The 14,233-nt window shown below is 38.4% G+C and overlaps 1 protein-coding gene across 1 annotated transcript in view; it reads left to right on the plus strand.

Moving 5' to 3' along the window:
* Nucleotides 1–14,233, plus strand: part of lrrk1 (leucine-rich repeat kinase 1) — a 122,074-nt gene that overhangs the window by 94,422 nt on the left and 13,419 nt on the right. The window contains exons 28-31 of the mRNA XM_053635604.1: nucleotides 381–575; nucleotides 1,648–1,799; nucleotides 6,736–6,853; nucleotides 13,623–13,739. Of these exons, the coding sequence (XP_053491579.1) occupies nucleotides 381–575; nucleotides 1,648–1,799; nucleotides 6,736–6,853; nucleotides 13,623–13,739 (582 nt within the window). The remainder of the gene's footprint in view (nucleotides 1–380; nucleotides 576–1,647; nucleotides 1,800–6,735; nucleotides 6,854–13,622; nucleotides 13,740–14,233) is intronic.

Here is a 14,233-nt window from a genome sequence, read left to right on the forward strand (position 1 = left end):
ACTGTGGGGAAACCATGGCTCTGTTTTCCTCACTTGGCAAGGCTTTCCTTTCTAAAAACACAGTGTTCTTTTATTAGCCAGGGTTCTGGTTCATTCACAGAAATTGCATAACTTTGATAACGCCATAACACAGATATGACCTGGTTCCATTCTGTCCGGGTTTTGTTGTACAATGAAGGACCAGGAGCCAAATATAAATCCCAGGGATGTTACAGAAGAGACACCGTGCCAGCTCTTTAACTCTCCTGTACATTTTCCCATGTGTCAAGCTCCACAAAGCAATTATTAGTATATACATTTGTCTTTTGTCACTAATAAAAGCACATATTCCTGTCCTTTCTGAATGATTTCTTCTCTCTTCCTCTATCGCTGTTTCTCAGGTGGACATGTTCTCTTATGGGATGGTCCTTTATGAGCTGCTGTCTGGCCGCCGGCCATCATTGGGTCATCACCAGCTGCAGATAGCGAAGAAACTCTCCAAGGGCATCCGGCCTGTTCTGGGAATCCCGGAGGAAGTTCAGTTCTATTGCCTGCAGGCTTTGATGCAGGAATGCTGGGAGACCAAACCAGAGAAGGTATAAAATGGCTTTTCGAATTTGAGTGCATAAATGTCTTTTAGTCAATCGTTTAAAGTACAGTTCTGCATGAAAGTAGTAGATAAATTAATGGCTTGTAGCTTGAGTAGGATTAGTGTGAGTAGGTCGGAGTTGTAAACTAATGGCTCTAAAAAGGCATGAAAATATAATTACTGAGGATTTTCTCTCTAAGTCGTGTGCAGCATTGCGTTATTGCAATTTGACCTAAAAGTATGTGCCAAATTTTCAGAACAAGCTACTCCAGAGTACAAGATGCACCCCCTGAAATTTCTGTTTTTTTGTAAAGAAAAATCTATATATGAATCACATTGTTAAATATGTTTCATTAGCTGTTTTTACAGTGCTGCCTCTAAAAAGTAACTTCACCCCCCTATTAATATAGTTTCACATTGTTCCTATTAGTGTTACCCTAGTTCAGATCTCATTGTTTTCCAAGCTGAGGCTTTAGCTATAGTCTTGATCTAAATTCAACTGTCAGACCTGAAAATATTTATTATTATACTGTATAGTAATATTTATTGTGGATTGATGGAATAAAACATGATGCTGATATATGGGGTGGTGGGATGCAGCCCAACATGAAGCTGAGTCACTCTTACCACCCCGAAGTTTATTCATTTCCTGTATTGTTTTATCCCTCTTATACCACGCTTAAATGACACTCCAATCAATCAACAGCACCTGACCAATCAGATTTCAGAATTCACTAGTGCTGTGGTACTCTATAATGTTAATTTGATCTATGAGATTCAGTGTTATGTTAGCGCCACACTAGTTGTTGTGTACATTCCTGTAACTGTTCAAGTAGAAGCATAAAGAGGACAAAAAATAAATAGCAAATTCCTGAGTCTAGAAAATGTTTCTGCTTCATCGGACACAAAAAATGATGCAGGAAAGTCTTGGTCTCTACCTGTGGATAGAAGGATAGAACATTTGCGGGGGTGCAATTATGTTTATGTTCCTGTTGCAGTCTGATTGTGTGTGTGTGTGTGTGTGTGTGTGTGTGTGTGTGTGTGTGTGTGTGTGTGTGTGTGTGCGCGTGTGTGTGTAGCGTCCTCTAGCCATGCCTATCCTGAGACAGATGCAGCAGCCGAGTTTCGCCTGTCTGAGGTACCTGTTGCCCTGCGAGCAGCACAGTCAGCTCTTCCTCTCCTCACTGCAGGGCTACAGTGCCATTTTCTGGGATGGAGAAAAAGACAACAGGTGTGTGTGGGAGTGTGTGTAGGCAGGCAAGCCTTTGGAAAGTAGTTTTCATTTTCAATTCTGTTCCATGGGTTTATTAGCTGCATGTGTGCAAGTACTGCACTAAACATTCGCTTGATTCTGATTGTATAGGTGTTTATATAATTCAGTAACACATTTCACCTGACACCAAGTATTTGGGACATGAAGCTTAGCTCTCAGGTAACTCTCCCTTGTCACATGACGGGGCGACTGCCTATCACAATAGCTATCAACCAGGGAGGTCGAAGCCTTCCTTGTGTACTTCCTCCGACGCACGTGAAGCCAGCCGACCGCATCTTTTCAAACCGCTGCTCATGCACATCACATGACTGCGTAACACACACTGAGGAAAGTGCCATCCGTCCTATTCCGCATGCATGTGCTCAAAGTTGCCCATGATTGGCTAGTGTTGCTGCAATTAATGGGTGTGAGAGAGAGAGAGAGAGAGACTCTCCCTCCCTCCCTGAGAGCATGGCCAGTTTTGCATGTTTTTTGCAATGGTTTAGTAAATATAACATGCAGATTCACTACTAGTCAAATGTTTGGACACACCTGTTCATAGGAGGGTTTTCTTCATTTTTGTTGCGCTCTAACTATATTATAATAACAATAATGAACAGGATTTCGCAGAGTTTTCTTTGTGATTGTTGCAGCCAAAAATGCTTTTCCTGCAGCTTTTGCTACATGAATTGGTGAAATCGCAGTGGTGTTTGTTGGTAAATGAGCTTTACCTGTAATGAGATTTCAGCTGTACTCATATTCAACGCACGTGAATCAAAGAGGGCATTGGCTGAATGTGCTGAATGTGTTGTGATGATGTCACAGGAAAAATCTGCTTGGTTTTTGCATTAATTTCTGCGATTGCAAAATCCTGGAGGGACTGAATGAATAACACTCTGAAATGACCAAGAATAGACATACACAAATGAAAACTGTGATTTCATCTTTTCAAATCTTAACAGTATTCCTGCTGAAGCTTCGACATTCCCAAGCTCCTCAAAAAACTACATGTTTGAGGAAACAACAATTAATCTGAAGTAAAGACAACTTAAACGACTTACTTTTTGACTGGCAGTGTATCTGTACTGATCATCATGTTGTTTCTATATAGTTACATGTAGTTTGTTAATCCAATGAGATTTTCATTTCACACTGCTCTGCATAGTGCAGGCGTCTGGTGTAAAAGATTAACATGGGAGCGTGTTGGAGTGGCGCCTCTAGGGTCTGGTGTAAAATGGGTTTAAGATGGGCTTCAAATTGTAAAAATGGCCAAGGCTAATGAATTTTTGTTTAAAATAGAACTCCGTTATAAAAGACTCTGGGACCCCATCTGTGTCTCAGGCAACCCCACAAATTTAACAACCCATGTCATGACCCATGATAAAATATTTCTAAATGAATCATGGTAAAACTGATTGAGATATGACCATTTGCTCGTTTTAAATATTTAATTGGTAAAATTAATTATTCCCCTTAATTGTTTCATTGCTGTCTTTAATGTTAATCGACATTTCAAGCGCTGCCTTTCAGAGTACCGTTCAGTTCAGGGTATTCCACACACTTCCTCTCTTCCTCATTAACTCCAGTTACCCCCTTTAAAAACTCACAGTCGTGAAACTAAACCCCCCATTAACCTGAGCTAATGTGAAAATATTGAGATGAACTACATGGCCCATAGAAATCTGTTTGAGGATTGATTAATATTCATGAGGATGCAAACGAACTCGTTATTATGCGTGACAGACTTCCTGTGAGATAAATGGTGGAGGCCTGAAGCTCATCTCGGAAGATAGCTTCCAGGTGAGATGAGGAACGACTGCTTTGTCGTTTGTCTCTCAGAAAGACACCCGAGGCATCCTGACAATCTGAATGGCCGGCTTTTATCTCACAGCCCAGGTGTTGGCAATTACATCCACGGCCATGTCATCATGCCAAATGGAGCGGCCTCGAGATGCCCTGAAAGGTGCTGTAATTCACATTCAGGGCCTGAGAAATGCAAGAAGAAAGATAGCTTTGTCTTTACTCTAGCACAGCAAAACTACAAGTCCCATACAGAGTGCGTTATACATATATATATCCTATATATGAGAGAGGTTATCAGAGGTGCACAGAGGAACTAAAAACCTTTAGTGGATGTGCTTACTTTAATAATGTTATGTCAAAATTATATAATAATAATAATAATAATAGGGGGCCCGGTGGCTTAGTAGTTAGCAGTAGTTAACACCTCCAGGGTTGGGGTCGATTCCCGCCTCCACCCTGTGTGCACGGAGTTTGCATGTTCTCCCTGTGTTTTGGGGGTTTCCTCCAGGTACTCCAGTTTCCTCCCCATTCCAAAGACATGAGTTGTAGGCTGATTGGCATCTTTAAATTGTTTGTAGTGTGTGTAAGATTGTGCCCTGTGATGGATTGGCACCCCGTCCGGGGTGTCTCCAGCCTTGCGCCCTGAGACCCATGGTATAGGCCCCAGGATCCCCAGTATTATTCAGTATTGTGCAAAAGTTGGCATGTCACCAAAAAAAAATTATGTAAAGCAAAGACACCTTAAAAAATGAAAAATTCAATGTTTCTACATAAAAGAACCTACTATAAAGAGTAGTTTTTCAGAAATGTCAGTATTTGCTTTTCTTTTTAGAAATGCATCAGTGGACTTGGGTCCAATTTGTGCAGTTTTATGAGGATATAGGCTGGTAAGTTTTACTGAGCATATTAGAGAACCTGTGACAGTTCTTCTAGAGACTCTGACGGTGCATTTGCTTCTGCTTTTGCAGGTAAAACCTGAAGCTTTCATCGTGTGTAATATGTTACTTTATTTACTGACATACAAATATTTTTCTGTAACATTTCTTTTTCAAAGTAAATCTAATTTTTTTTTTTTTTTTTTTTTTTTTTTACTGACCCAATATTGCAGAAGTCATAAAATACACATCAGATTTTACATTAAAAAAATTAGGAAGTGTAAGACTGTTTTATAGCACCAACAGACACCAGGTCTGTTGGGTCTGAAAGTATTGAGCCCACCAGGCCATAAAAACATCAGTGTGCTGCCCAGTCCCATGTTTTGGTTGCCCAAAAATTGACTAGGATAAAAAGCGGTAGCTAACATAATATAATAACATATGGTGAGCTAGTGTATTAAATGTAGACTAAGCAATATATTATTGAATATATACTTTCTTTTATTTAAAAAAATTAAGTTTCTAATAATGTTTCTACCTAAAAAAAAATCAGCAAGTTTTGGCTATGACATGGTGTTCTGTCCTCCAAGGTGACTGAATATTGTGCTAGGAGGAGAGTTATATAACAGCTCAATGCCAAAATGTATTTTCTTCTATTTGTTCAGTGTTTACACATACCTGCATGTTTCTGATTCAGAAACAATTGTCTGTCATAAATCGTCCTATCATCATCAGCAAGTGCTGGGATTCAGAACGGGTAATATCAGCTATAGTTATGGCATTCACTTTGTTTAAACATGCATACCACATGGAACCCTTTCTTTGCAAAAAGTCAATAAGTAGTAGGTTTTGTTTTCTTTTTCTGCTTGTTCAGTTTACTCTGCTGCCAGGCAACTGTGAATAAAGACTTAAAATCTGCCTATCCAGGGTGCACTGCTACTGATTTGTTCACCTCTGGGGTGGCACATTTTTCTCAAAATTATTTCTGGCAGTCTGGAGGGGAAATAGTTTTCCATAATGCATCTCAGATGAATGTGGCAGCGTTTGATTGATGAAAAAACATAGTCATGTAAGATGATGTTACGTACAGTTGATGTGATGGTGTAACAGACAATGAAAATCTAATAAGCTAAAGAATCCATTTTAAAGTGAATCGTTTGGATCTCATCACCACTGCTTGTTCTGAAATATAAATCTAATCAGTTGTGAGCGCTAACCATGCAATGTGAATGGATCTTTCACTAGATATTGTCTTCGCTTTTCTGAGGTAGTTTTTTTGGATGACACCAAATACTTTTACTTGCGTAAAAGTAACAGTACCTGAGTAAATGAACAGAACATTCATCTAATTAAAAAGAAGGAACGACGGCAAGAACACTTTGGCCAAATGTAACAAAGTAATAGTGCATTTATGTTGTTGCATGAATATAAGTGGAAAGGACACAAATCACCACACACCAGCCACCTACTCTAGGTGGGAAATATCTCCACGAGCATAAAAGCATGAACATATTTTGGACAGTGAATACAAGTGACAAGTCAAATAAGACAGTAAATTGTGATCAGTAACCTTTTATAGAAGTGATAGCATTACAGAACAGAATCAGAGGTTTTCACTTTCATAAGCTTTGACGTTGCTAATTAGATTATATGAAGATAAGTTAACAGTGGACATCTCAATAGGTCTACTATCATCAAGGTAATGTCCATTTTATTAAGAATTGGATTTTCAATTTCAGCCGCAATAATAATGAGGAGACGATTTAGTGTCGTGATGGAGTGACCCGTTTGGGGAATTGAGCCATAAGGAGAGAGCTACTCAGAGTACAGCATGATTAATGACTTCAGAGCTATAGCTATGAATCAGGATTTTAGAAATGGCTTAATGAATTGGGTAAATCAACAAAATGTATTTTCATTCCTTTCCCAGTAGAAGAAAATAGCCACGCTGGCTCCATAACAGTATAATTGACTATAAATGTTCAAATGGAAAACCATCAATAAATTCACTGGTGGCGTTTGTTTTCTTGCATCTGAGATTGTTAGTGTTTCCACCGTTCTCCATGTAAACACGCAAAGCAAATAAAATCTCTTCTTGTGCATTTATAAAAAAACACTTATTTTGTCTCTCCCATCTTGTTCGCAAGTTAGTCATAACCGATTTCAAGTGGAGCAGCTGAGCTCAAAGCAGTCTAAGAAGGCAAATGTGTGTGTGTGTGTGTGTGTGTGTGTGATAGGAATTACACGGTGGTGAATGCAGCCAAAGGTCAGGTGGAGGTGAAGCGAATGCCGTGCCCAGGATCACGCCTCAGCTGTCAGCTGAAGATGGAGAACACCCTGTGGACCGCCACCGAGGTGAGCTTTTGGGAAGTGTAGTTTATCCAGGCTTCCCTTTTCAGCATACCACTGCATGTTGTCATGGGAATGCCATAAAGGTCTTTAGGATGACACATGGTGGAGTTTCCAGAAAAATCAACTGCATTTTTTTTGTATAATTTCCAGGTGTTATTATTAGACACAACAGCATGATGCCATTATACTGGATAAAGAGAGACTTAAGTTTTTATTAGGTTTTATTTATTTTCCTATTCGGAGGTCAATTAGCATTTAAAAACCAGCCCAAGTCTGCCCTGCACTGTCCAATTGTGTTGTCAAATGTACTACAGTATTACAGTATTTAAGTAACATCATGCAGTACATTATTAATGAAGCAGTATTAAGACAAGACAGTTGATTAGGGTGAGTTATAAATAATAATATCACAATCAATCTGTGCCAATTATTGTTTATAACTTTTTTATTTAACATTTATTTATGTAAATGAAAAATCTATTCTTTTCATTTTGTTCGAATTAAAATGTTTATTTCACTGAGAATTACTAGCAAATGCACAACATGTATATGTCATGTCATGTATAGTAAAAAGACGATCACATCCTGTGGCTTCTGAACTGTGCATAAAAAGCATGGGATGTAGTATATATTATATGCAACTCTATTTCATTTATTTGTCTATATGTCACAGTGATTCAACACAAAGTGCGCACATCTGATGGGAAAAAGCTCAGTGAGGGTGCTCAACCACAAAAAAATGAGAGAAGAAAGAAAAAGTTGGCACACCACAGCTCCAAAAATAGAAAATTATTTATTACTTGTTCCCGCAACAGGTGACGTTTCGAGCCCAATGACTCATCATCAGACAATGAACACATACACTGATGAGCCCTAAAGCCCTTATATACACAACAGAACTACATCACATGATCAATCACATGATCAGCCACATGACTCAACCACATTAACTGAAAACAAAGATTGCAAAGAATACCTGAAGAGACATGTTGAAGACTTCTTGGCTGCCAAAGAAACAGATCCAAGAATAACTGATTGTAAAAGAAAATATATATCAATCAAAAAATATCCAATCAGAAAATACTCAACACCAAGACAAGATATATGAGAAGTAAAACAATAAATCCAAACATAAATCCATACCATAATTAGAGAAAGGTTCCACTCCAAATAAAGAGAATATCATCAATGTAGCGCTTCCGCATTATGATAGATTTTAAAAAACAGATTAGATGATTGATTGTTCACAAACTGTTCTTCAAACAGCCCACAAAATAGAGATGCAAAGCTCTGAGCCATTTTAGAGCCCGTACTAACCCCAGAGATCTGCAGATAAAAATTAGATTAAACAAAAAATAGTTATGTGAGCACAAGTGTCATGAGATCAATTAAACAAGCAGTGTTAGGAACCTTATGGGAACATTGATATAAGTAGTGCTCTGCTGATTGCAAACCCCATTCAAATGGGACATTAGTACACAAAGTTTCAACATCCATTGTGACTAAGAACACAGGGGCCGAAGGCAATTGTACGGATCGAATGATCTCAATGAATTGTATCCCTAAAGTAATAAGAAGGCAGAGAACAAACAAGAGGTTGAAGATAACAGTCTATGAAAGCAGAGAGTTTTTCAGTCAGGGAGCCAATAGCTGACTCTATCGGCCTACCAGGAGGAATATCTTTGTAGGGCTTATGATTTTTAGGCAGAGTGTACAAAACAGGCTTTACTGGAGGTTCGTCACACATATAATCAAACCCAGCTTTGGTAATGCAAACACGCACTAAAAATTGTTTCAAAGAGTCATGTACTGATGTTTTAAATGAAGATACAGGATTATATTTTAATTTCTCATAGAAGGTAGTAATAGAAAGTTGTCTCTGTATCTCTAGCTCATATGTATGTCTATCCAATATAACCACAGCACCTCCTTTGTCAGCACTTTGAATAACTACAGATTTGTCTTTTTCAAGGGCTTCCAATTCATCTCTTTGCCTCTCTGTCAAATTATGAGCCAGTTTAAACTGTCTTTTATGTTTGAATAATAATGAAACCTCACGTTCAACAAGTCTATAATACATATCAAGAGAAGCATTCCTACTGTTATAGGGAATGTAAACTTGCCTTTCACCCCGCCTGCATATTTTACTTGACAAGAAGTCATGCAGGTAGTAACTCAAGGTGAACCCATGTAGATAGAGCCTTGTTTCTCTCTCTTGAAGTCACCTTGGGTCTATAATACGTATCAAGAGAAGAATTCCTATTGTTATAGGGAATGTAAACTTGCCTTTCACCCCGCCTGCATATTTCACTTGACAAGAAGTCACGCAGGTAGTAACTCAAGGTGAAACCATGTAGATAGAGCCTTGTTTCTCTCTCTTGAAGTCACCTTGGGTCTATAATACGTATCAAGAGAAGCATTCCTATTGTTATAGGGAATGTACACTTGCCCCTGAATGGGGTGTTGACTGGCTCTGTCACAACATTATCACCTAACAGAGAACAACTCGATGGCATCTGAGCACCAAGATCTACATTACTGCCACCCTTAAAAAATTCTTTAAGCCTTAAATTCCGAAAAAATGTAGGTATGTCAACATGCACATCAAATTCTTTACAATGAAATCTTTACCAAGAGGTGAAAGGCCTCTGTTCAAACCAGTTAAACAATCAGTTAAACAACCTGTTAGACAGGTTGATGACATTTACTTCTTCTGAATGTTTCTGCGCATCATGTAGTCTTACAGGAGCTCCTTTTACTCCTCCTGCATATTTTACGTGACGAGAAGTGTCTGCCCGAAACTGTCCCCCCGAAAAATGACTAGGCTGTGACCGAGAACTAGAATCTGAATCCGGTTCAAATAAAAAAGTTGAGTTCTTTCTCCCCTTTTAGCGTGTTGGTTTACGGATCTGACATTCAAGGCGTGGAGGCATAGAGTTCTGTACTTTACCCGATCTCCATTGGTAAACCCTTCCATTGCCATAATGATAATGAGTCTTTATTGGTCACATATACAGTAGAGCACAGTGAAATTGTTTTCTTTGCATATCCCAGCCTGTCAGGAAGCTGGGGTCAGAGCACAGGGTCAGCCATGATACGGCACCCCCTGGAGCAGAGTGGGTTATGGGCCTTGCTCAAGGGCCCAACAATGGCAGCTTAGCAGTGCTGGGGCTTGAACCCCCGACCTTCCGATCAGTAACCCAGAGCCTTAACTGCTAAGCCACCACTGCCCACCATAATCTGTTGCATCTCTCTCAAACTTGATCTTTTTGGAAGCAATAATCTCTTGTTTCACCTCATAGTTACATTGATTATATTCATTGAGAAGTTGATCAAGATCTTCTTTGTCTGGATATTCAGAAGACAAGCATGTTTAAACTTCCACAATTTCTTATTGAATCTGATTCAGTTGGGTGGAAACATCCTGCACAGTCAGGGCCATGAAATCAAATGCACATTTCTTTAAAATTACACACCACTTGTCACAGAAGCTCTCATTGTCTTTACCAATTATTGGGCTGTATACGAAGACAATACGAAGACCATCTGGGGATCTAGGGATCCTCTTAATATGCAGTTAGTCACCCAAGGTGACTTCAAGAGAGAGAAACAAGGCTCTATCTACATGGGTTCACCTTGAGTTACTACCTGCATGACTTCTTGTCACGTAAAATATGCATGTGGGGTAAAAGGCAAATCTACATTCCCTATAACAATAGGAATTCTTCTCTTGATACGTATTATAGACCCAAGGTGACTTCAAGAGAGAGAAACAAGGCTCTCTCTACATGGTTTCACCTTGAGTTACTACCTGCGTGACTTCTTGTCAAGTAAAATATGCAGGCGGGGTGAAAGGCAAGTTTACATTCGCTATAACAATAGGAATGCTTCTCTTGATACGTATTATAGACTTGTTGAACGTGAGGTTTCATTATTATTCAAACATAAAAGACAGTTTAAACTGGCTCATAATTTGACAGAGAGGCAAAGAGATGAATTGGAAGCCCTTGAAAAAGACAAATCTGTAGTTATTCAAAGTGCTGACAAAGGAGGTGCTGTGGTTATATTGGATAAACATACATATGAGCTAGAGATACAGAGACAACTTTCTATTACTACCTTCTATGAGAAATTAAAATATAATCCTGTATCTTCATTTAAAACATCAGTACATGACTCTTTGAAACAATTTTTAGTGCGTGTTTGCATTACCAAAGCTGGGTTTGATTATATGTGTGACGAACCTCCAGTAAAGCCTGTTTTGTACACTCTGCCTAAAAATCATAAGCCCTACAAAGATATTCCTCCTGGTAGGCCGATAGACTCAGCTATTGGCTTCTTGACTGAAAAACTCTCTGCTTTCATAGATTGTTTTCTTCAACCTCTTGTTTGTTCTCTGCCTTCTTATTACTTTAGGGATACAATTCATTGAGATCATTGGATCCGTACAATTGCCTTCGGCCCCTGCGTTCTTAGTCACAATGGATGTTGAAGCTTTGTGTACTAATGTCCCATTTGAATGGGGTTTGCAATCAGCAGAGCACTACTTATATCAACGTTCCCATAAGGTTCCTAACACTGCTTGTTTAATTGATCTCATGACACTTGTGCTCACATAACTATTTTTTGTTTGATTTTAATTTTTATCTGCAGATCTCTGGGGTTAGTACGGGCTCTAACATGGCTCAGAGCTTTGCAACTCTATTTTGTGGGCTGTTTGAAGAACAGTTTCTGTACAATCAATCATCTAATCTGTTTTTTTAAATCTATCATAATGTGTAAGCGCTACATTGATGATATTTTCTTTACTCAGAGTGGCACAGAATCTCAGCTCTTAGTTTCATAGCTTTGTTAATGCAAACAGTGATGCATTGACATTTTTAGGAAATTCATCAGTAATATTGTTCTAATTTGAGATAGGAATAATTTCATGTAAAATTTCATGAGTGAATAAAGTGAGATTTTTGGTTTTAAATACAAAAAAAACCTGATTGTGATAAATGCTTTTAAAAATACAGTGTGCATTAATGAGGTTTATAAAGAAAATTGACATGTAGTACAGTATATTATAATGACACATATGACTAATGTCCAAAATTGTCATTTCTACCTGTAGTGTCTCACCTTAAAACTCATATTTTCCTACCAAGGACCTAAAATAGTATTATATGTACTGTTACAAAATGAGAACATCTATAATAAGTAACTGACCTCTTCAATGATAAACAAGAAACGACATTCCGAGAGTAAACCAGCTGATATGTCATATGTATGCAGAGTGTTTGCAAAACGCTGTACTCTTAATCCAAAGATAAAATCAACTCATGGCACCAGCTCAAAAGTAGTGCCATTGCATGGGAAAACTGCAGACCTGGCAACACGGATCAGCATCGATGATGTGCTGGTGCGAGAGAGTAAGAAAGTCAGTCTAAAGCCTTGTGATCTCGACCCAGAATGATCAGAGCCCTCACCATATTTTCAAATGTGTGTGAAAACATACACAAGTCTGGTAATGTGAGACATAACCAGATGACTGATGCAGACCACAGTAGGATAAACAAGAAAGTTAAAGGTAGAGGCTGAGCTTGTGGAACTAGCAAATGCACAAGAGACTTGATCAACTTGTATGATGACCACACCCTATACAAATTACCACAAGAAGAAAGTGTTTCTGATCGGATTCTGAAACTCATTGCCACTTATTCATCAAATGAATTGAAAACTGATTTGAGTGGAATGACATCCGAACAAATCTGTATGTGCATCATGAAAAAAGTACAATTGATTCATCAGCTTCAGCTGCGTGGAAACAAGCTTCTGTCCATTAGACCCGTATTTGCATGTAAACTCTATTTATAGCTAGATTTTTATTCATTTTAGAACAAGGGAAATGTATTATGTATTTATTAAAGCAGTATTTATAAATATAGGTGAGTCCAGTTCCCACACTCAGGTCACAGCTGGTCCTTGGTGCCGAAGAAATAGAGCCGAGTCAAGCAAAAGGTCCACTACTACTGTGACCAAGGAGGTCAGACATGTCAGAACTGCAGTGAAATAAACAAATCCTAATTTGAAATCAATGGAAAATCAGACTTTTTTTTAAATGTCTGATATGAAATTATTATATAAATTAAAGATAGTGATTTGAATATCCCAGGCAAGTATTTCTCCTGCTAATGGTTCTACATCCAGGTCCTCAGCCAAATACAGCACCATAGTACTTTAAAAATGCACTTATTACACAATTACAGGACTACTGTGCTAATAAATATCCACTTCTGCCCAGTCTGCTTCACAAATTACATGATGACACTATTCTATCATCATTACCTACATTTTAGTTCAAACACATTTTTGTGTTCATTGTGCACAGTTTCAGTTATTAATGTTATTTCCTTTGTTATTGTTACTACTTGTACTACTCTGCATAATATACATGATATAATTATGAATGGCACTAATTTTGTATTGGTTGTGATTATTTGATTGCAAATCAAAAACCCCTACCTGTGTGATCTGTTGTTCACCCTTACAACAAAAAAACAGTTCTCAATTTAAAAATAGTGTTTAGTGTGATATACTTTCCGGTTCTTGAAAATGATTTCTTTTTATTTTGCCTTGTAGCATATACCTAGCTTTGTTTTAGAAGCATCTAGGCCACGTGGCTGATTCTGTTCTTTAGTAGCTATTTGTTTCTTCTTTTTCCTCAGCCACTGTTCCAGCCATGCTGAATGCAGATAACTAATCTTGCTTTCCATGTGACTGTTTTCAGGAGCAGGAGGTCTTTATCTACAGCCTGAAAGAGATGTGTCCCCTGAGTCACCCGCAAAAACTGATCTCTTGTCCGGCTGTGGTCACCTGCCTCACGTTGCTGCCAGCCAGGTCAGAGGTCAGTATCCAAGCCAGTTCACACACTCGCCAGTCCTTCAGCTGGGCTTCTTCCAGATCTCCAAAGAGAAAAAGCAGTGGTTGTCTGTCAGTCTTTATAGGCACCAGCTGTTTCAGACCTTAATATGATTATCAGGTTGTGAGTTCAAATCTCACCATGGCTACCTAGTTGCTATGTACCTAGAGTCTAAACCTAAGCTGCTCATCTGTAACCCTGTATTGGATTCCACCTCACATATAAAGGCCTTTTGGATAAAATTATGTCCTATGAATGCATTTATGTAAATCGAAAATATATAAAAAATTAAAATAAAAAAAAAACCCTTTAACTGGGCTTTAAAAAAAAAAAAAGCAGTCGAGTGCTGGATTCTGATTGGTATATAATCTAATTTACATGGCTGTTTGGATAGTGGTATCTTCAAGACTCAATATTTACATGTTGATTATTATATTCACATAAGATAGCCAGTGTTGCATTTACTGCTTTCCTACAAC

Source organism: Ictalurus furcatus, chromosome 10 (assembly GCF_023375685.1).
Source record: "Ictalurus furcatus strain D&B chromosome 10, Billie_1.0, whole genome shotgun sequence".
Lineage (NCBI taxonomy): Eukaryota > Metazoa > Chordata > Actinopteri > Siluriformes > Ictaluridae > Ictalurus > Ictalurus furcatus.